Source organism: Seriola lalandi, unplaced genomic scaffold (genome assembly GCF_002814215.2).
Source record: "Seriola lalandi dorsalis isolate HSWRI2012SDOR001 ecotype SW California unplaced genomic scaffold, Sedor1 jcf7180002054029, whole genome shotgun sequence".
Classification (NCBI taxonomy): domain Eukaryota; kingdom Metazoa; phylum Chordata; class Actinopteri; order Carangiformes; family Carangidae; genus Seriola; species Seriola lalandi.
This window is the reverse complement of record NW_019524582.1, coordinates 22,220-45,919: the sequence shown is the minus strand read 5'-3', so window position 1 is coordinate 45,919 and position 23,700 is coordinate 22,220. Positions and strand designations below refer to the sequence as shown.

The 23,700-nt window shown below is 41.6% G+C and overlaps 1 protein-coding gene across 2 annotated transcripts in view; it reads left to right on the top strand.

Moving 5' to 3' along the window:
* Positions 1-23,700, top strand: part of shank3a (SH3 and multiple ankyrin repeat domains 3a) — a 170,001-nt gene that overhangs the window by 133,431 nt on the left and 12,870 nt on the right. Inside the window, exons 15-23 of one of the 2 annotated variants that reach the window (XM_023402819.2) lie at positions 11,464-11,539; positions 14,133-14,215; positions 15,329-15,453; positions 15,802-15,937; positions 21,296-21,376; positions 21,555-21,578; positions 21,993-22,120; positions 22,335-22,440; positions 23,162-23,688. In XM_023402819.2, the coding sequence (XP_023258587.2) occupies positions 11,464-11,539; positions 14,133-14,215; positions 15,329-15,453; positions 15,802-15,937; positions 21,296-21,376; positions 21,555-21,578; positions 21,993-22,120; positions 22,335-22,440; positions 23,162-23,688 (1,286 nt within the window). The remainder of the gene's footprint in view (positions 1-11,463; positions 11,540-14,132; positions 14,216-15,328; positions 15,454-15,801; positions 15,938-21,295; positions 21,377-21,554; positions 21,579-21,992; positions 22,121-22,334; positions 22,441-23,161; positions 23,689-23,700) is intronic. The other variant, XM_087173063.1, reaches the window with a different exon arrangement.

The window sequence follows — 23,700 nt, the reverse complement described above, 5'->3', positions numbered from 1 at the left end:
TTCTGTATCCCCTTAGAAACTGTGCATGCTTAAGGCTTAAAGAATTGCTCAGTGGCATCTCAACAGGAGCTGTGAAATGAGAAAAAAAAGAAGAATGGATTAAGTTGCATGCTTTGGAAGGCAACACCTGTCTACCAGGTTTAACATAATTATTGGAATTACAATTTTTCAATATTATGCTTTTTTTTTTTTCCCAAGAGCATCGTGTCATATAAAAAGGAGCCTACTCTGCTTAATTTATATACATATGTTTTCTCTAATTCAGATTTGTCTAATCCAAGATTATGAAAACCAGAAAGTTTAAGACCATATCTGTGATGTGGCAAAATGAAAAACATAGAGCTACAGCATCCAAAATAAACAGAATAGTCATTTTATTAAAATCACAAATATGGCTTTAATCCCCCTGTGTGTCTTGATTCCTCATCAAGCCCCCTCATGCTCTCACCATCACCTTGTCCATCTTTGTCTGTGATTTATCAAAGCAGGATTTCTAATATTTATGTCTTATTGTTCAGATTTATTCAGTCTGTAGTTTTACTGCTCTCAAAGGTTAAACTGGGAAAGCTCATAAAAATAACTAACAGAAAAACATTTACCTTTCAGTGACAAACTACTCTCAATTAAGTTGTCTCATGGTGCCATAAATTTGTCCGAAAGGGCCCGGACTGCAAATCACACAGATAGTGACTTCAGTCAGTAATTCTCTAGTGGCAACTTGTAAAATGCCGAACAAGTATGCAAATGCTGACACTACACAGCAGTGTATGTGCACGTGCATCCAAATGGACAGGTTTTTGTTTTTTCTTTTGTTACATGCGTATGCTTAAGAACACGCACACACTTCAGTTATTGTCTATATTTTGTGTGGAGTCAGCAGATAGATTAGCATAGCCAACTGATCCATCTTATTAGAAGAAGGAGGGAGAGACAGTATAAACTACAAGTCGAAAGACATGTCTTAGGTATTAAGGTTTAGCTGAGTCAGGGTTATAGACTGGCAGTTCAAGAGGAGGCCTGCCGTTCAAAAGATCCACATGAAGTGTCCTACAGTGACATATCTCAAGGTGTAAGTGTGTGCCTTTGTGTGAGTGTGTGGTTGTTGTGTTTGTTTGTTCACAGCAGAGTGATGGCCACTATCTGTACTTTTCATCAGAAGTCAGTCAAGTGTGTGGAGCCATCTCTCTCTCTCTCTCTCTCTCTCTCTCTCTCTCTCTCTCTCTCTCTCTCTCTCTCTCTCTCTCTCTCTCTCTGGAGGCCAGAGGCATATCAAATCATAATAGATGGCGATGCCATTTGAACAATGAATCAAAGCTGAATCAGGTTTCACAGTAGAGCAGAGACATATCACTTTTGACAGGGGCCGTATTGGATGACAGCAGGTCACATGCACGCTCGCACACTGGCACACACACAAACAAGTACATACACACATGGGCAGCTTACTACATTTGTCCCTGAAAGTCTATTTCACAGTGTCAGGGCTTCTCTCACACACAATATTCACCTGTAGTATTCGTTCTTACACAGTTGGTTGAATCATTTTGTTTATGTAAGCTCTTTGACCGCAATCACTGTGTGTGTGTGTGTGCGTTTGTGTGTGTCTCACATCTAAAATAAAATAGCAGCTTACCTGGCAGAGCTGTAAAGCATCCCTCTGACTGGGCATGACTAATCACACACCTACCTTTACACCAGGACACCCCTGTTTTTCTCTGTCTCCCTGTTTCACTCTCCTTCTCTCCATCTCTCTCTCTCTCTCTCTCTCTTTCTCTCTCTCTCTCTCAGCATCGGTCTCCCACTCTCCTGTAGAGCTGGAAGGTGCAAATTACAAATCTCTTTTGATTTGAAACATCTTGCTCAGTTCGTAGCTACTGACTGTGTCGTTCTTTTGTTTCTAAGCTAAGCGATCGACACGTCAGTAACCGCCTCAGTAAGTGATTGCATCACGGCTGAGAAAAAGAGGAGGGATTGTATGAACGGCTAGAACCACCACAATGAGTGCCGTCGTCTTTTAATAAGCTTTGAAAAACAAAAGTAACATACTGTATATCATACGGCTGGGTTGACAGTGACAACTTTTAATCACCAGTGAGGGAAGTTCTAGTAAATAAAGATTCAGTCAGTTCACTTACAGGATTCAGTGTTAAAGATACATTTGTTCCTGTGCTGAATGCTCCTCTCCCCTGCTTCCCTTCTCTTTCCTAGAATGTGTGTTTGTGTGTTTGTGTTTGTCTGAGTGTATCTCAGTTTGTCTTGACCTTGACTCAAAGGCGTGTCGTGATGAGCCGTCACAGTGTTTGAAGAGCTCGTACAGTAGTTGCTTCTTGTTGTCTGAATTAGACTGAATTATTCAAGGCTTCTTCCACTTTGACAGAGCTGAGGTATTTATAGGCGTTGGTCTCTGCCTCCGACACTTACACGGTAACAACGCGCGCTCTCTGAACGCTCTTCAACAAACCAACCAATTCTGAGGGAGAGGAGGAGAAAGAAAGACAGCAGATAAGCAGAGATGTGAATATACGCTGGAGACTGAAACAGAATGGAGCGGTTTTTGGTACTACTCGTCCTGGAGGTCTTACTTCACTCCCATAACGGAGTCCTCTAACAAGAATATAGTGCTGAGATATTTTGAATAGCCAACTGCACAAAATGGATGTTTCGCTTTTATTTGTGTCTAGGCTGAGATGAGAGGGAGGCCAGGCTCAGCTCTTCTCAGTGATTCAAGGTGGGAAACGGACCAGTGGCAGGGTGGAAGGTCGACCTGCTGGTCAGAGCCTTAGAAGGGGGGTTTGCAAAGATAGAGCTGAAAAAATGGACTGTTGTCCAGTCATGGTGTCAGATCTTCCAGTGCTGTGTAGCAGGATAGACGGGGTGGTAACAGTCGTGAAGGCAGAGCAACCAAACTCCACATGTCATGACCTGTACTGGGGTAAGTCTCTCTCTGCCCACAGCTCTCTGCACTGTTCTTACGTCAGGACACTGACTAGACGGGTCACTAGTAGTCATACTGCATGTAAAGTGGTATCTTGTAAGACAAACTAAAATTACCGCCTCTTGTAAATGTGAGAAACTTGCAATATGACTCAGCACAAGGGGGAATGTAGTAAAGACAGAAGAGTGGTGTCTGCAAGCGTACAAACGTTTTCCTTTTTTAGAAGAGGGGGGTGTGCAATACCACAATCTGAAGTGACTGTGACTGATAGCTTGATTCAGTGCAAAAAACACAATACATAAGAATTGGAGAGAGTATTTGACTGCTTGTCAAATAAATATTTTTACAACAAAGAACTCATTAAAGGTATTCTCAATCATTTGTCCATTTCTTTGTTCATGGTATCATTTGCCTCGTCTTTATCTCAGCCCCACCCCGCTCCACAAATGAAAAGCCTTTTTGTTTTATTCTTGAACATTTTTCTGTTTGTCATTGAAGGTTCTTACAGACGCGTCCCTTTTCAATATAGATATGTTGTGATGATCAAATAAATCCCATTACTCAAGCGACCTTCTACTGCACTTAATGAAATAAGAGTGGGCAGATATTAACTCATAGGGAAAACGTTCAATACTTGATAGCTTTGATGAACTCTTTTCCTTTAGTGCTGGCATTATTAGATCTCATCTCCGAGGCTATTTTATTAAAAGCCTGTCTTACCGTTAGTACTTGTATTGTCATTGTGTTAGTCTGTACTTTGATCAAAGCGCCTTGTTACACTGTGACTGCTTATACTAAATGGATGGTGTTTATAGTTTATAATCTCTGCCCACACTCCCCTTCTTGGCTTCTGCAGTGTTAGACAGTTAGTGTTGGTGTGTAAAAGGCTGACCAGAGAAATTTTGAATCAGCTGACGATATAAGACTGTATCAGGAAAATGACAGAATTGGCATCATGTGCTGAAACACATGAAACAACTTTCTCTACGTTTACATTTACCTGACATGCAACCTCTTGGTGGATTGTGTAAATAATGTTATCTGGGCACCAGGGACTGCAGTTCGCTTTATGTGTTGGATTTAATGATGACAGAGCTCTTTCCCTAATCTTAGTCATGCCCCTGATTTTTTCCTTTTAAGTTGTAGTCTTAAGATTTGAGTCCTTGTTGATTCCACTACACCCATGGTTACTGTGGCAACAGCAAACAGAAGAGCAAATGATGTATCTCTCACAGTCAACCTGGATACCTTGGTGAGGAGTTGGGCATGTGCAGCCTGTTGTCTGCAGCTTTTCATTTAACAGCTCCCTGCAATATTTGAAACTTGATTTGCTTTAAGTGCTGGACATGCGCTTGTACAATGGTGTTGTCAAACCAATCAGAGTCTTTATAGCTTTTCTAAATGGCCACACTCAATGGCAGGGTGAAAAGCCAGCTGCTATAGAGAGGGGTGAGACGTGGTGATCGATTAAATATGGGCATAATTGTGCACATTTTCAGTCTCTCATGGAAGGCATTCATAGTGCTTGCACTTGGTTGTCCACATGAAGTAGGTGTGTTACAAATAGAAAAGAAAGAGCTAGAGAGAAGTCCAAACCCTCTCTCTTCTCTCATGTCTACACAGCTTCACGATGTGAAGTGGGATTAAATGTCCAATTGTCCGTTTTCAGAAAGTTACAGAAATTGCCCCCACATCTCCACCATTCTGACACTGCTGTGGGAAGGGTTAGGGTTAACAGGGCTGTTAACAATGTAACTACTATATAGAGAGGTGATACTGATAAATGCATTAAATAGTTATTGCAGAAAAATGAAAACCAAAAATCTGTGAGAATATTAAGGATTATGACTTTAGCCAAACCTGAGATGGCAGATAAGAAAATGATCAATGTGAATGAATCATGTCTGGAACTGTCACATGGGTTCTTTTAGAAGACACTAATCAGGATACAGACCTATCAACTCTTACAGCTATTTTCTCTGTCAGTCTGTAGTCATCAACTACCCTCCTCCCTCTGGTTTACTCCATTTCAATGTTCTATCTAATCTGTCCTCCCTGTCTTCCCACTCTAACATTTTGTTTTTTCCCTCTCATCTTTCTCTTTTTGTTCTGACACTCCCCACTTCCCACTTAATTAAGTTACCCTACATTTGCTTTATTGTGTCCGTGTATGCAGACAAATGGCTTGATGAAAAGATTTGTTGGTGCGTCACACCCATATCAAAGGTATGTGCTCATACAGTTCAAGTTTTGTCACCTTTGATGTTGAATATTATCCTGTAGCTCCAAACCATGTGCATGGTTTATTTGAATTCCCTCTGTGTACAGAACGGATAAAGATTAAATTAATACAGAACCTGCTTATAGTTTTTCTTTTGTACTGATTTTCTTTTCCTTCAGTGTCCTCTCTGTCACACTGTCCTATTGTGAGCATGACTAATTTTATCCAGGAGTGAAAAACTAAATCACCTTTCTTTTTTTAAAGTCTTATTCAAGAACAGTTTGGTAGAGGAGTAGAAAACCAGGGATAGACAAAGGAAGATGAAGAGGAAAAAGAAAATGAAGACACTCCTCTGTGCTGTGTGGAAGTGGGTTAGCCCTGTATCCACCTGCACGGTCCAACGACTCCCTGTTGGATCTGTGGAACGACAGGCACATTGTGTGACAGCACAAAAGAGAAAGAAAGAGAGGATGACTGTCTTTATTTATTTTATTTTTTTTCCACAAGCATCTCCTCACAAGCTGTGAAGCTCTCGGGAAGTTGTTGCACCAGAGAGTCCAGCATTGTTCTGATTAATTGAAATAATGTTTTAGTATTCAAGGTGTAGGGAGCCCCCAGAGTTTACTACGCCCCCCTGCTTAGTCCTCTATCCACCTGGTTTAGAAGGTTAACGTGCACAACATGAATGAGGAGGCAAGAGGGAGAGAAGGAGAAAAGGAAAGGAAGAATGAGAGGGGTGTGGAAGGAAAGAATTAAAAAGTCAATGAGGCTCACTTGATAAGTGTGTGAGCGTGTGTGTGTATGTTTGTCTGCAGCTCTTATCAGTGGAAGAACAGCACAGGTTAATTCTCATTCATCAGGGTTCAGAGATGGTGTGTGCGTGTCCGTGTCGGTTGGTGTTTCCATGCATCCGTGTGTGTGTGATGAGGCGTTCGCGTCCTTCAGACAAGGACAGCGAAAGTGTTATAATCTGTCCAGTATGGACAAGCGCTGTGGGCTGATACACAGACATTTACAGCAGAACTCTCAGACGCATTGCATACGTAACAGAGTGGCAGAAAGAGCTGCAATGTTACAGCATGACATACAGATAAGTAACTGATGTGCTAAAAATGTTTTCATCACAACTATAAACACACTGCGTTCACAGCTATTACCGGCGGGAAAAAAAAAACCTGTTTATTCTCACATTTTTATGGATGAGCTTTTCACGACCACCAGGAAAGACACTGTAACTAAAGCTCTCAAGAGAAATGAATTGTAGCTTCAGTTGTTGTCAGTTAAAAGAACTTGCTTAATTTCTCCTGTAAGTCCATATATAGTAACTCCAATGATGCAGGGTAGGGTTATCTCTCAGACTGTATGGCCTTATGTTTGAGACCTTTGGTTTTGTCTGTCATAAGTAAGCAAACCCCAAACTGAAAGGCAACAATGCATCTGTTTTATTCTTCTTTGGTCCCGACCAGGGGGAACCAGCAACCCGCAGGTGTACAGCCTCAGCATACAGTGCACTTGTCTGCTGTAAACAGTTTTGACCAGCAGGTGCCCTTAGTGCTTTCCTGAAGCCTCGACTACTCAACACAAGTGACAGAAAAACCTCAATGCTTCAGTAAACGCGCCCCTTCTTTTCTCCCTCAGTTCTGCAGGCAGTTGAGTAGTGGGAAGCCTCATTGGCTAAACAGGGGAAGAAACTGTTTAGCCACTCCTCATGGTAACAACCCATTTGCTTTTATTCTTTTCATATAACCTGCTTTTGCTGTCAGCAGAAATATGAAATGCATTACCTCCATTGAACCGGAGAATTCCTCCCAGGAAAGATCAACTAAGTGCCAGGTGTTTGAACAGAAAACGTGAAAGCTTCAGTGTAGTGAGTGAGTGCTGCTCACATCAGTCCATTCACATTCTGTCTTTCACACCTCTCGTACCTGTAATATCTCTCTGTCCTACTGGAACAAAAAAAAAACTTTGATCAGATTTTACCAATCTATTTACTACACAATGTTTTTCTAAGTAATCCTATTACCACCATGTGTATTTCTGTTGCAGTATCTTCTGTCTAATGAAAATGCATTTCTCTCCAGATCTCTCTTATTAAACCACAATTGGAGGCCACCTCCAATGTGGACTCGCAAACAATTGTTATATATGTGTTTTTTTCCAGTATTTTTTCACTAATTATTCATTTTTACTTTTGGATTGACAGACAACAGGAACTTAATGTTTCATCAGTATCATCTCCAAAAATTTACAGTATGTCTGAAGCCAACCAAATGCCATTTTTGACATGGTACCTAAATTATAGTAATCCTTTAATATGCTTTATTTTAACATGTAAAATAAAATATTTACTGAGTAACATCCAGTGAGTTTATGACTGTCTTTGTTCCCTAGAATCTCAGTATGTGTATCTGTCCTTCTGTCAGCCCAGATGTTGTAGCTCTGGTGCATATTGTAAAATGCATGTCTTTGTTTTATTCCCATCTGGTGCTAAACCCCCATACTGGAAAACAAGCCAAAAAAAAAAAAGAACAATAAATCCTCCTATCCTAATTAAGGATTTAGACAAACTTAGTGGATACCCAAAGTCATGTCTCTCATTCTGTGAGTGAGTGAGTGAGAGTGGTAGATGCAAGAGGAGTTGAGGTTATCTGTGCTATCAGGGCCCTGCCTTTAGATGCTCCTGGGCTGTACAAAACAGATGACAGTTGTGATGAATGAGCTGCATTTCACACTCATACACTGCATCTGGTATCACATTTTGCGCGCACTCACACACACACACACACACATACACTGTCTCTCTCTCTCTCTCTCACACACACACACACACATAATGTACATACACAAAGGGATATACCTCTGAGACACACAAAACACATTCACACTCACCATCTCCCAAAATGATCCATTATTTGGCTGATTCTCTTTTTCTTTTGTCATTTTTTGAAGTGAGGACTTTTTTGATGATGTGTGAGGATGAAAGAGCCTGTGTGTGTGTGTGTGTGTGTGTGTGTGTGTGCGTGCGTGCGTGCGTGCGTGCGCGCGGGAAAGCTGAGTGAGGGCTGTAGAAGACAGACTCTAAATGTGCAGGAGAAGACAGGTGCTGACTCATCTGCTACTTTCTCCCCAAATATCACCTCTTCTTTCATTACTACTTCCCTCTGACAACTAGTGCTAACAAAATGTCACGTCCCTCCTCCCTCGACTGGCGTAGAGTAACCTTCTGACCCAGACAAAATACCAACCAGCTCTCCTCTCACCTCTCCTTTCCCCCTTACCTCCTCTGATAACCAACAACTCATTCTTAATTACACATCTCATCCTTTGATACTCAAACACTCTCAATCCCCCGTTTTCATTTGTTCATGTTTTTGTGAGGAGTGTAATTCATTTCCCTGTATCCATGATGTTCCCTCAACCTGCCCTTTCCACTTTGTTTGAGTTTGTGATCGTCAGAGCAAATTAAAAAACAATTCACTGGACTTCCTCTTGGCTAAATAAACCTTATCTGATTGGAGGGAAAGGACTGCGACACCACTTATCTCCCGCTTACAATGTTGCCATAACATCATTAGCTCAGCAGTTTGCCAACACACCTATAAACCCAGTCCTGGTTGCCAAAAGGAAGATACCCTTTGTACAGTGGTTCCCAGCTACATCCTAAGCCACTTCAAAGGGGCATTCATCTCCACAGGGATAAATGCAAAGGATTTCTCACCTGAACGAAAAAAAAAGAAAAAAAGTCAGGACTAAATATTTTTTATACTATTCCAGTAGATTTTGTAATTTGTTCTGACATACATAAATACAGCCAGCATTCTGCACACTTTTGTCCAGCTTCAAAGAACATGCATGTTGCATTCAGTAGCAGTTTATTAATTTAGGTGAGGAGACCAGGAAATGATAGCAGGAGCAAAAGAGTGAGAAATTTCGGAATAGAAAACACGGGAAACCTCCTTTCTTAAATACGGAAAGCTGTTTCAAGCTGAGTTTTATTTCCTGTATTGTTGAACATAATTGTGATTCTAGAAAGATGACAAAATACACGACATAACAACAATGTAGTTCCAGATATGGCAGTTACATCACTATGAGTTATTTGTTAACAGTGAAATATGTTTTGGGGTGGTTTTTCTATTCAACTAAGCCACAAGTCAAACACATATCATCACAGCCAGTGACCAGGAGGTGACTCACTGACTGGTTGACTGATATTCTTGCTCTTGGAAGACAAATGCCTTGTAATCAAACACACAGACCATCATGGCCTGTGTATCAGGTTTTGTAATGTAGGACACTTTGATTAAAACAGCCTCCTGCCTGTGAGTGGGTTATGTGTAATGAGAGGAGAGGAAAGCTACGCATTTGCAGTCTTGCTGAAACAAATGAATGTGTAAGAATCCAGGAGATTGTGATTCACACAGCAGTGCTCCTGGAGAATGAAGAAAACAGCACAGGCAAACAAGATTATAATAAAGCGGGAGAAGAAGGAAATGAGAAGGCAGGTGAGAGAGGAAGAGCGGAGGCTGAAGGGTCAAAGTTGAGCATAAAATTGGGAGTTTGGAGCGGATTGCTAAATCTGTTTTTCTTTTCTTCTGTTGTGTCACCAAGTGACAGTGGATGCAGTTATCAGAGCTTCAAGTTGTTTGCCGCTGACAGTCTGTCACTCACACACACAGTCAGACGGACAGGCTAAAGTGGATCTGAGGGTGCCAGCCACTTCAAGTCTGCTCAGTTACTTTGATGTCCTTCGCTTTTCACTCTTTCTCTTTCACATACACAGGATATCTGAAACAGTCTGATGTATTGTCTTTACTAGACTTTTTTACTTTACAGTAAAAAGTGACAGGAAACAGAAAAACATGGCAACGTGTGACCAGGGTTACGAGCAAGACTCGTGGCTACATGCAGTGTGTCTCACATCACCAACAGGATACCCTTCACTCACCCAATTAAGTTTATGTGTGTGAATATGTATGTTTGTACATGTACATATAGATATATATGTATGTGTGTTTGTGTCTTTATTAGCATCAGGTTATCATCATTACTATCAATATGATTGTTATTTTTACTTACTCCCCTTCATTGTTATTATTAGAAGTAGTAAAACTAGTAGTTTTATTAATATTGATGGGTATATTATATTATATTATATTATGTTATATTACTTTTGGTCTTTGTCGTTCTGTGTACCTTCTGTTGACACCCACCCACTTCATTATGTCACATGCTGTCTCACATATGTCTTGATATGTTGCACTAAGAAAATACTTTATCTAAAGAGTTCGTGTGTCAAAGGGTCTTGGGGTGTGTAGTCAGCAGATTGCTGTTAAGTGGAGGTGCAATGTGCATTATTGGGATGGGGAGAGGGCATCGATCTCAATCAGCACTCCCATAGGATAAATCCACCCACATGCTGACAGGAACTGTACACAAACACACGCACACACTATATTAAATGAGCTCAACATGGTTCACATTGTAGTGCATTTCCTGTTTTAAATGAAACCTTAAATGTAATTATTTAACTGTTTCAAAATCAAAAACTTACTATTTAACAATTATAGGCTACCCAGGTAAGTTGTGATAAATTAAGCTTGTTAAGGATAATTACTTCTCTGTGTTAACTGGATTGGATTTCTGTTGATATGGGTGGAAACAGCAGATTTATGTGGATTTGTTAAAGGTTACTAGCAAAACTGACACTAATTCAAATAAACTGTGTCCTTCTGAAATCATATTTAAGCATCAGATTCCTGGGAAGTTTCAGCTCATTTCTAAATTCTTCAAATGCTGCAAGAACACCACACGGTGTGGCTGACCTTGCTTTCAAGACACAGCACTGCACTAGCCTTGGATGTGTGGGTGATTGCAAGAGTGCATCAGATATGAAATCATAAGAATAATTTTGTCAAAGTCTGGTGGTATTACTATTCACGTTTCTGTGAGTGTTCTATGTAAATCAACACCAAAAGAACAGTAGTGTTTTAATTATTTTGTTTTATCATGCCTTCTTTTAATTTCTTGAATTTCTCAACATACCAATACCAAAATCAAGTATCTTTATACATGCACAAAAATTACCAGATGAGCTATTGACTTTTAAAATCAAATACACAAATACATAAATATTTCACTGTGTTTTAGTGTGAAACATTTATTCTTTTTTTTCTTTTTTTCTTAAGCCTTTCAAGATGTTTTCAGTCTTTGATGGCAGCGTACATTATTATGGGGAAATAATAATGTAGAACAATTAGGTAATGGATTGTCTGATTGGATTAAAGGCATTTAATCTGTTTTGCAGAGACTCGGGAGGACCGCACTAAGAGACTGTTCAGACACTACACTGTGGGATCCTACGACAACTTCACCTCATACAGGTACAGCCTCTGTCTCTGAGCTATCATGCTACTGCAGTGTGCAGGCCATGTGTATTAGTGCATACTGTACTGCACAGACAATATTGGTCACATCACACAGAAACTGTGTTCTTACCTTAAGAGGGGGTAATGAACAATTTGAGTGCTTTGGAGCTGCTGCCATCTAAAGGCATCATGAAGCCAGTGCACCCAGTTCTAATTGTAAAATACATACGAAACTTTGTTGCATAACTGCTTATCAGTATGTTTTTGGCTGTATATGTCGGTATCTGTGCACACGCAGACATAATACACTGTATGCTCTGCATGCATGTGTGTGGGAACATGCAGTTTTGTGCTTTATATGTCAATAAGTTGCTGCCAGGATATTTTTATTCAATTCAGCCCCTGTCTCAAGCTGACATGTATTGTGTAGAGGGTGTGAGTGCTCCCTCTCCTCTAAATCAGATTTGTTATCTGAGGGCGGAATAGCAAACTATGTGAGGTTTTGTTATGATGCAAATTCTCACCGTAATGCCATAGTATGTCAGACAAAGACACGCAGAGCTAGCCTGAGCGAGCATTGTTTCCATCTACTTTCTCAGCCTTTTATGAAATGTCAGGTTCTTGCTTTCTAGGTTTGAGTTGGATTAAATGTCACTTGTGTTACCAGAGCTGCAGTTTTTTTTGAATTAGCGTTACTACAGGCACAAGCCTGTGATAGTCACAGCTGGTACAAACACGCTGCTTTCCAGAGGTGCCACAGTAAAAACACTGAAATAAATCAAAGCAGGTTACAGCTATGAGGGTTTAAGGGGGCAGATGAAACATAAGAATGTCTGAATAAGATACCAGTTGCATATGGCAGCATGAGGCCCAGATAGGACAGAAACTTAGTGAGTTATGTTTTACAGTTTTTTGGATATGGAAGACTGAACTGCAGTCTGAAGGATATTACAATCACAAATGTCAAAGGACAGATTTATTTTCAGGAAATGCGAGTCTTACATCACAGTTTTTACCTTATTGAGTTATGTAGGCGGATAGAGATTGTGAACAAGGACAGTGAGCATGTTGCATTAATGTGGCATTTTGGGACACAGAGCAGAAATTAAATCATAGTGGATAAAAGGATTTGAACTGAAACAAAGCATCATAGTGATGCTTAACCAACACAGTTTTCTGTGCATAATAACTGGTGCAAAAGTGGATAGATAGCTTTTCATGAAAACAAACCTTTGACCTCCCTCCTGCAGAAAGGTTTGTTACGGGTCTCCTGGCTCCAGCAGCAGGAGCTTTGTGTTCCCTTGGTAAGTCTGAGAGAGTGGAGTGTAACTAAGCTAATGGAGACTGCAGCCGCCCACTGAGTTGCAACCTGAACACTAGCTCTCTACATCTGCCTTAACTGTGATGAAGGATGACAGATAATGCTGAAAATCACAAATACCACAAATATCATATCTGTTGTGATGTTGTTCAGGCTGTAAACTGGCTGCAGTCCCCTCAGTCAAAGTGTGTTGTGAAGAGATTTGAAGATACAAGTAACGCCTCAATTTTTCTGTGATCTGTGTACACCAATTTTAAGTTAAAGAAAATGGGTTGTAGTCACTTAAGGTAAGACATACTCAGATCACCTTATAATATTTTATTACACATTTATAATTAGATTTTACTTGACTACGCTGCAGTCGCCTTTTTTCACAAGGCTTGTAGTTTACCCCCTCCCTCCATCTACCTCTTTGTGCATCATAATTATAGATTCAAATATTACAACTCATATTTACCATTTATCCAAATGTTCCCAGTCAGTTTGTTGAAGAGCAGATGGTCTGGATATTTTTTGCACACACAACCAGCCATCATGCTAAATACTGCTTTACTAACTCTGCTTTGGTTTTGGCTCACAGGCTTTGGAATACAGACGCATAGCTTGAGAAAATGCATACCAGTGTGTGCAGACCTGCACAAGTTCACACCATCCTAACAGCCTTCACCTTTCAACACTCAGGAAAATCAGGCAGTGATGAACTGCTCACTTACTTTTGCCTCCTATTCCCTCTATCATTAGTCAGGGGATAATATTGCATCTGAACCATCTCTGTCAGTTTCTTTAGCAGAAGCCCTCAACACCCTCCTCAGCTGCAGTCTCATCTGAAGGATCAACCAGAAGATTGATTCACTCTTAGGCTTTATCCCAAAGATACTTCAATCACGAGGACTCTCTCTTTTGCCTGCTCGCTCTTTCTCACCCTCTCACTCTTATTCTCTCTACCTCTGTGTGTGTGTGTGTGTGTGTGTGTGTGTGTGTGTGTGTGTGTGTGTGTGTGTGTGTGTGTGTGAGCGCCTGTGTGTGTATTGGTCTCAAAATACTAGTACAACCTCTGGAAATCCTGAGCTGTGGCTTTTAACTTGATTGATTAATGGGATAGGAAATACGGGTGTGTGTGTAAGTGTGTGTGTGTGCGCGCCTCAATCTCCTCCCACTTCTCAACCCCCACCGACCGACCATCTTTACTCTCCTGCCCTTCCTCTCGCCCCTCTCGCCTTATGTGTGTGTGTTTGTGACGATGGTGTTGGATTCATACCTGCTCTCCCTCTGTTCTCTTCTTCACAGTGACTATATCATAGAGGAGAAGAATGCTGTTTTACAGAAGAAAGAAAATGAGGGGTTTGGCTTTGTCCTGCGGGGAGCCAAAGGTGAGATAAACACACACATACACACACACACACACACTTTTGCCAAAATATTCACATTCACTCCCTACCTGTTTTCAACATGTGTGAGAGTTTTGATGTATGAAGTAGTTTGTTGATCTGAGTCACTGAGTATGGCTCAGTCTCGATGTCACTGTGTGAGTCAATAACATGACCAGCTTTGGTCAACACTCAGTGTGTATACTGAGAAGCACTCAGGCGTACGTGTGTGTGAGTGTGTGAGTGTGAGCGCATGAAGCCCCTTTGGTGGCGTCATCCTTGGCTGAGCTGTCAGCTAGCTGTCCCATCTGTTCCCCACACATGGCGTTGAGGTTTAGTAGAGACACACTCCTCTTTCCCCTCCTCTTTTATTTATCATTCCTATGCCTGGCCTTGTTTTTCTTCCTCCCTGCCGTTCTTCCCCTCCTTCATATCCTTCCTGTCCATTATCCTCTCAAAATATTTTACACAATCACTTTCGTACCCTCCGCATTTTAACAGAAATCGGCTCTCTACTCATCTCCATCACCAGAAATTCATTTTACTCATGCACGTGCCAGCTCCCTGCTCAGGCTGGTTGCCACGGCAACCCCTCTTAGGCACCTTGCCGGGAGTCTGTTACTGCTCCATCACTCACTACCATGGATCTTGGCTCACCCTGCTCTCTTTTACTCACTCTGTCTTTTACTCCCCAGTACCCTTAAACACATACATTCACATGCACACACACACGCACACACACACACATACCCATACACATACAAACACACACACACACACACACACACACACACACACACACACACACACACATACACACATTCACTGCAGTTCTTTTAGTGGTCCTCTGAGAACTCTCATGTGTCAGTGATTTCGTTGGATTCGCTCCAAGATTAAATGGAGTTTGTAGTGGCACATACACTTGTGCACTGTATGTGTGCATGTGTCTGTTTTGCATGAAGTTGTGGACATGTGTTTGTAGCACCTACATGCATCAGTGATATTGTTTGGGTGCAGCAGGTAACAGCAATAGGGGGAAACAAAAACCAGTCAAAGAAATCTATAGATTTTACTTAACTGTTTTGAGCGGGTTTTTCTCTGTGTGTTTCCTCTCAGCTGAGACGCCCATTGAAGAGTTTACCCCGACCCCAGCCTTCCCTGCCCTGCAGTACCTGGAGTCTGTGGATGTGGAGGGAGTGGCCTGGAGGGCTGGTCTGAGGACAGGAGATTTCCTTATAGAGGTAAGTAAGGACAGCTCTTAATTTTCTTCTTCAACTTAATGAGTGACATGTTTTCTCCCTGTGCCTGCAAAGAGGCTTTGTCAAAATTTATGAATATTTTCAATTAATATATATAGCTTACATTTTAAAAAAAAAAAATAGCTTCTATAATTTTGATTAGTTAGATACTGCTTGATAAGGAATAGAGAGATTTTTCAGAAAATATTTTAAGTGTGAAGTTCGATCATGGGAAGTATCCCCCTCTGACTGACCAGACTTTGGTAAGTGTGGTGCTTTAATGCCAGCATCCCTGTTGAAAACAAGGTTACACTTGTGTTAGCATGTCTCATTCTGTATGTTTTCACTCAGGTGAACGGAGTGAATGTAGTGAAGGTGGGCCATAAGCAGGTGGTGTCCTTGATCCGGCAAGGGGGCAACAGGCTGCTGATGAAGGTGGTGTCTGTCACACGCAAACCTGAGTCTGAGGAAGTTGTTCGTAAGAAAGGTAAAGACCACAGGGATGGAATAAGCGCCTCTGTGTCCTCCCTTTAAAAAAAAGTACATGCTAAATTCACATTTCCACATGTTAACTATTACATTTAAGATGTAATAGATTTTGTATTTATATTTTTTTGTCCGTCAAATGTCTAAAAAACCTTATTAGGAAATGTGAAAAGTGAAATCACAAGTGAAATTCTGCTTCATGTGATATTCATGTGTGCTTTTTTTAACGACCGGCTCAACCATTACTGAGCTCATGCATTAATATGAACAATAATTTAAATAGAGCATGTTCCACTAATTATATAGTAATGGCTTAATTAAAGTTTGTTGAGGACTTATGGGGTTTTTAGAATGGCATGTTATTTCTTACTGCATGTTTCAGTTATTTGATCAGTTATATTTATGAATTTTCTAACCCTAATGCAATGAAGATATGTAAGTTGGTTTTATGTACAGAGGATTTAGGAAAATGTGTTTCCGTTGTCAAGGTGATTTCTACCACGTTTCCCTGCTGTAAATTCATGTGGTTTCCATGTCAACGAGTACTCACCATTACTCAGCTCCCACACAGTCCTGTCACTATGACCTCAGTACTGTGTACACTGCAAGTGTGTGTGTGTGTGTGCGTGTGTGTAAGTGTGTGTTTGTAAGTTTAAGTGGTAGAGTGGTGTGCGCACCAAGTTTGCTTTTATTGAGATTTACATTTATATTTACTCATTTGGCAGACGCTTTTATCAAAAGAGACTTATAAGTGGGAGGGACAAAACTAGAGCTTCAGTGCAGTTCGAGACCTTGGTGTTTGTACTAAGTACTACATCTATTCAGTTAGTGCAAGAAGATCAGGCAAGGAAGTTCACCAAATGTGCATAGTAAGTGCTAGTTAAGCATGTTAGGGTACCGGTATTAGGAGAATAGGTGCTCTCGGAAGAGATGAGTCTTCAAGAGATTTTTTGAAGATAGAAAGGAACGGCCCTGCTCTGATAGAATTTGGTAGCCTGTCCCACCATCGGGGGAACCACAGCTGAGAACAGTCTTGACTACATTTGCCTTGTGTGCGGGGATAACAATGTCCGACGACATTCCTTAGAGGAAAGCAGTGGCTGTGAAGAAGCATAAGGCTGTATGATTCAAGTAGATGAGCGCAGGGGTCATCTGGTGTGAACAACAGGTATATTTGGGTGTCATCTGCATAGCGGTGATACAAAGCTATGTGAGTGGAGAATTGGACCCAGTGCTGATCTTTGGGTCACTCCTGTAGGGAGGAAATAGGATAAGGATGTTTTAACTTGCCATGACACACTAAAGCAATGCCCAGTGAGATATGATTCAAATCAAGACAGCACTTTGCCATGTGAGAGAGTACAGACAGTGGGATGTGGTGGTTCATTGTATCAAGGGCTGCTGATAAGTCCAGAACAGAGGACTGAGCTGCAGCTCAAGCATGTCAGTCCTTCTCACTCTCCCCTAACTTTCCTGTTTATCTCTACTTTCAGTATAAAATAAAGCAGAAATGCCAAAAAAAGATATTTTTTCTGTCTGCAAAGCGGAGAGTGGATGTTCATAAGACATACGATAATTAGTGAACAACTATATTCAGGAATAAAAGACAACAGTGTGTCTCGCTAATCCACCAAATTTCCCTGGTGGATGGTAAATGACAACCACGGAAACTTTTACCGAAGCAGTCACCAGAGATACACAGACAGTGATAAATAAATTTGACCTAGTTTCAGATGGACAGTACTGTATCAACTCAGTCCTGCTACTTACAGTCTTATAGTCTCTCTTAATCTCTTTCCCCATCTTTCTCTCTTCTTCACCTGTCTATCTGTCTCATCTCTGTTGCCTTTGTATCTTTCCTTACGCTTGTCTCCTTTAAATAAACATTGTCTCCTGCTTTATCATTTCTCAGTATGCCTACAAGTCTTCCTCACCAGATTGAGTTTGTCTAGTTATCATAATTTAATTAAGATAAAGTATAATATTTTTGGAAATAACACCGGTTCAGGCAAACAGTTCCACTCTCAGTTACTGGTTCTGCCTAAGAAATAGTTTGCCACTTAAGGCCTTCTTAAAGGGAGAATTGTCATTGATTTTTGTAGGGGTTAAATAAACGCCATGAAACATAAATCAGCAATCTAGAAAAACTGACAGGTAGATTTTGTTACCTTTTTCTGACCAGTTGTTGGCTGTAGCCTTATATTTAACAGAAAGATATGAAGGTGGTATTGACCTTCTCAACAAACTCTTAGCAAGAGAATACCTGTTCAACTGCTTATTCATGCAGTTATCAAATCAGCCAATCATGTGGCAGCAGTGCAAAGTATAAAATCCTGCAGATACAGGTCAATATTTATGTGATCTCAGTGACTTTGATCATAGCATGATTGTTGGTGCCAGACGGGCTCAATTGTGTTTTTCTGAAACTGCTGATCTGTTTCACACACAACAGTCTCTAGAGTTTACTCAGAATGGTGAGAAAAACAAGTGAGTGGCACTTCTGTGGACTGAAATGCACTGATACTGAGAGAGGTCAGAATACAATATCCAAACTGGTTGGACACGTTGAACCTTGAGATGGGTGGGCTACAACAGTAGTGAACACATCAGGTTCCAATCCTGTCAGCCAAGAATAGAAATCTGAGGCTGCAGTCGGCACTGACTCACCAAAACTGGACAATCGAAGACTGGAAAAACGTAGCTTGGTCTGGTGAATCTGGATTCCTGCTGTTGCATGCAGATGGTAGGGTCAGAATTTGCCATCAACAGCATGAATCCATAGAACGAACCTGCCTTGTGTCACAACAACAACAACAACAACAACAACAGTCTAGGCTGGTGGTGTTCGTGGTGGTGTAATGGTGTAATGGTGTGGGAAATGTCTTGGCACACTTGGGTCTCTAAATACCATTCAATCTTGATTTGACTGCCACAGACTGTCTGAGTATTGTTGCTAACTGTGCGCCACTGTTTATGGCCACAATTTACCATCTTCTAATGGCTACTTTCAGCATGATGCATGTAAGCCCATGTCACAAAGCAAAATTCTTAAACTGGTGCCATGAACGTGACAATGAGTTCAATGAATTTCGTAGGGCTCCTCAGTCACCAGATCAGAATTTAAAATGGTAGAAAGTGGTAGAATGGGAGATTGGCAGCAGAAATGTGTAGCTGACAAATCTACAGAATCTGCAGAAATTACGCAATACAATCAGGTCAACGTGGATCAGAATCTCAAAGAAACTTTTCTAACATCCTGTGGAATCCATGCCACAAAGAACTGAGAGTGTTTTGAGAGCAAGGCAAGGACCTATCCAGTACTGGTATGGTGTTCCTAAGAAAGTGCTCAGTGAGTGTTGACCCAAAATGTTGATGTATTCCTTTAACCTAATTTTTTATGTGCTTTCCGCATATGAAGGCATTTGTGCATTGTAACACCATCATGGTATATGTTTTGGAACTATATGAAAATATGTATGTATAATTGCATTTATTTAGAGTGCCTGTACCTTTTAATTGGTGGGTCGTGTCCATTCTATTCCGAAATAATTGCCATGTTGCCTCCATTAAAGCTTGCCTATTTCTGTCTTAGTCTTAGCAGTCTTACCTGCTGAGATCACAGATTCGGTAGGAGGTGAAGGAGTGAGGTGGATTGAAAAGACAATAGTTGATAAGACTCCTGTCTTGTGAATCGAAGAAAAGATGAGCAGACAGATTCAAGTGCTGATACACAAACAATGCAAGCAGCTGTGCACAAGATGGAGTGTTTCTAGTGTTGCTGAGTTGAGGGAGAACGGGATCCATCACTCTGTTTCAAACTTCTCTTAAATGTCATCTTTTTTTCAACATCCTAAGCTGTGTTGAACACCCTCTCCCCCGGCTCTGCTCCTCCACTGGGACATACTCTGCATATTGTGCCGCACCTTTGCACAAATGCACAGACGCATACTCACATATAAACACTCACACACTCACACACTTGCAAGCAAACACACATTCTCTGCACCATGCGAGGCCTCACTACTGCCACCGTTGCCATGGTGACTACACTGCATGTTTGAATTAAGCATTACATTACAGCAAAAGCATCTCTCTCTCCCTCTGACTCTGTCTCTGTTCCTCTCTCTTTCTCCATCCTCCTCCATCTCCTCTGCGCCCTGCTACTGTACCAGAATGTGCAGACTGGTGAGGAAATGAAGATGTTTGATATGGACTGTACCGAGGATGGCGTATGTACACTAGATCTGCAGCTGCTGACAACAGCAGGATAGTTGGGCTTTAGTAAGGCACCGGGGCATCCGTGGGATTCAGAGATCTATCGCGCTACATTGGTGCATTGAGTGTTAGCTGGTCGATGTAAGATAGAGTGAGCTGATCCAGTTGTACTGTGGGGTATTGTTAGGAAACTTGGGTTTGTTAAAGCATGTAGAGACTGCTACTGTATGTGATTTTGTGATTACTGTATGACTGCATGGCATTACGCTGTTACTGCCGACTAATACATGACTGATTTGGTTAATTACAGTGTCTGTTGTGACCTAATTTAAACCTGTAACTCTGTAGTTTGCATTTGGACCTGACATTTGGTAATTGTGTTTTATGGCTTTGAAAGAGACGAAAACAGCCCAGCCGTGTGTGTATACTAGGATTGGGAGGCTCCCATGAGCTTTGTTGTATAAAGTCTGCAGCGCATCATTTTCCTTAGCTGTTGAATTAACTGTCATCTCTTCATCTGTCAGCCCACATGTCATTATGCCCTCCCTCAGGGAGCTCTCTCTGGGTATCCGCATGTGGTCCAGCATGTGGGAGGATATGCATGTGTGTGTAAGCCGGTGTGTCGATGTGTTTCTGTCTGATGCACACCTGCTAAATTCCAGACAGGCAGCATATTAAAAGTAAGATGGACGACTTTTTCCCTCTCCTTGCCTCACACATTTTATTCATTCTGCCTACTGTGGTGGACAAATTCTGTTGTTCTGTGTGCTATGGGAGGATTCAGAAAGCTAGGAATGTTACCGAAAGGACTGAGCTGTACATTTACTGCCACTGGGCTCCTCGACAGAGAGGAATTCTTGCAGCACAAAGACTGAGAAACTGAAAGTCTTGGAGACAGACTGACAAATTTAAAGGCGTTGGACCAACAGAGAACAAAACATGAAGAAGTTGAGCTCCAACCGTAGCCTGAACAAGGTCCTGGCTAAGTGCGAAGCGTCCAGTTCATCTGAATTTGACCAGATCAAAGCAGTGAAGACAGGATGGGCTGGTCGTCTGGGGGATGCCAGGAGGGCACTGAGCCGCAAAACCAAAGGATTTTCATCTCCCTCAACTTCATCCTCAACACCATGCCTTTTCTCCACAGCTCCCCCACCACCCAAGAGAGCTCCAAGCACCACGCTGACACTGCGCTCAAAGTCCATGACCGCTGAGCTTGAAGAGCTGGGTGAGTGCCAGAGAGCTGGCATGCAAACTCCAAACTCTCCTCCTCCTATTCTGTCATATTTCTGCTTTCCCTTTGTCATTAAAACTTGGTGTGTCTCCTAACTTTTAGAATAGTCACTTCTGTTGGCTTGTTCTTGTCATTTTCCCTCCTCTGCTGACGCTATCTTTTTCCCACCAAGCTTCTGCTCGGAGGAGAAGAGGAGGTGAGTCTGAGGCAAGAAACTGACACTTCTCTGAACGTCATAAAGATGATTTGTCACTGCTTTGTCAGTTTAAGCAGTGTTGATTAGAACAGAAGAGCAGAACACTTGAAACACGTGGATTCTCTTTCTTCACTTTTTGTCTTTTTTTTCTCTCTCTGTCTCTTCCAACTCTTAACACTCACTCCCTAGTGTTCAGCAAGGAAACACAGTGAACTTGTACGGAGATAGCGCAGTGATTTTGTACAATGATGACAGAGCATGACTTTATATCGCAGTGTATAGCTACATTTTGGAGATGCCCGTTTAATCACAGTCCGTAGTCGTTTCTGTGTTATCGGTATCAGAAATGATGGCACAACATTTCCACGGATTTCCGGCTCGATATTTAGTTCTTGTTCATTTCCTTTTCTACAGAGAGGCTAGATGAGATGTTGGCATCCCAGGAGTCTATGTTGCGTTCTCAGCCCTCGGAGGCAGATTACAGGGCAGCCACTGTCAAACAACGGCCTACCAGCAGGAGAATAACACCAGCAGAGATCAGTGTGAGTGCACCTCCACGCAGAACACTGGCAGACAGCACATACCACTATACTGGCATATATACAAACTCACTCTGACACATAATGTACTTAAAAAAAACCCTGGACACAAGTATGCATGCATTACTTTGTGTTACTTTGTTCTTTTACTGAAGCTTTAAAGACAATAAAAATGTCTCTCATAACATGTTAATATGTTGGTTTTGTTGCACTGCAGTCACTGTTTGAGAGACAAGGGATGACTCTACATGGAGGTCTTCACCCAGGCATTGAGAGAGGTCACATACCACTACCAAAGGGGATGTCCAGGACCAAGTCTTTTGGTAAAACAATCACCCATCCTGTAAATATTCAAATAAGGTGAATGATAGTGTATCTTATGTACAGTATCATTATAGGTAATACATTAACATGCAGAGGATATAAGGTCTTTTTTTGTAAATTGCATCACCACACCCACAAAGAATAACATGTAGGCAGCAATACAACAAGTAGAAAATACAGAGGATGAAGCTACAACTTAATGAATCTAATTTAAAGTGCCTATTGATAAAGAATCATTTCCTGTCAAACCTTGACAGATGAACAAATGTTGACAGTTGACATAGTTACAAAAACATATTTACAATGCATTACATGTTCAGAATGTGCAAATGTGCTTCCTGAATATTCACAGAAATAGATTTGCAGAGCAGATGTTCAAGCACAGAGCCTGCTTCTGAAGTAGATATACACATTCATTATTGATACGCTCTGTATTATTAAACATTTTTCCTGTTTTCAAGTACACTCATTAAATGAATGTTGAATTAATTGTAAAATAAGTCAAAAATAGTTAGATATTACATGTTTTATTAAAGTATTGTATAGCTGGGGTTGAGACACCTGATTCATAATCAACTGTGTGAATTAACAGATTTACGGATGGATGCATTCCTGTGTGTGAAGCTGTGGATCTGCTGGGCTCGTATAACATGTTCCTTTTTCATGAGTTTATACCTCATCACCAGATGATCTGTGCTTTCCCCCCCCCACCCTCATCAGGTGCCACTGAGGAGGATCGGCTGTCTGCCCTCGCAGGCGAGCACCGATTTCCCCGTAGTTCCTCTATGACAGACAGCCTCAGAGACCACTCACAGACCCATCCTATCCCCCCACCTCCACAAACCGCACCTCCTCCCCCTCCTTACTATCTAGATACTGGTCCTCCCCCAGCCTTTTGCCCTCCTCCGCCCCCATCCAGGACCCAGAGTCAGGGCCATGAGCCTGGAGGACGCTCCAGCTTCAAGCCCTCCTCCCTGGACCTGCCTTACGAGGCTGCTCAGCGGCAGGCCACGCACATCGAGAGACAGAAGAAAGCCCGCTCCATGATCATACTCCAGGACTCTTCCCATCTACCTGTAGAACCTACAGAAATTCCCCGACCTTCTGCTGCTACTCCACCTGAGCGAATCAAAAGGAAGGGTCGAGTTATTGACAACCCTTATGCTAATGTGGGTCAATTTAGCATTGGACTGTACACACCCACCAAGCCCCAGAGGAAGAAAAGTCCCCTGGTGAAACAACTACAGGTAGGTTACATG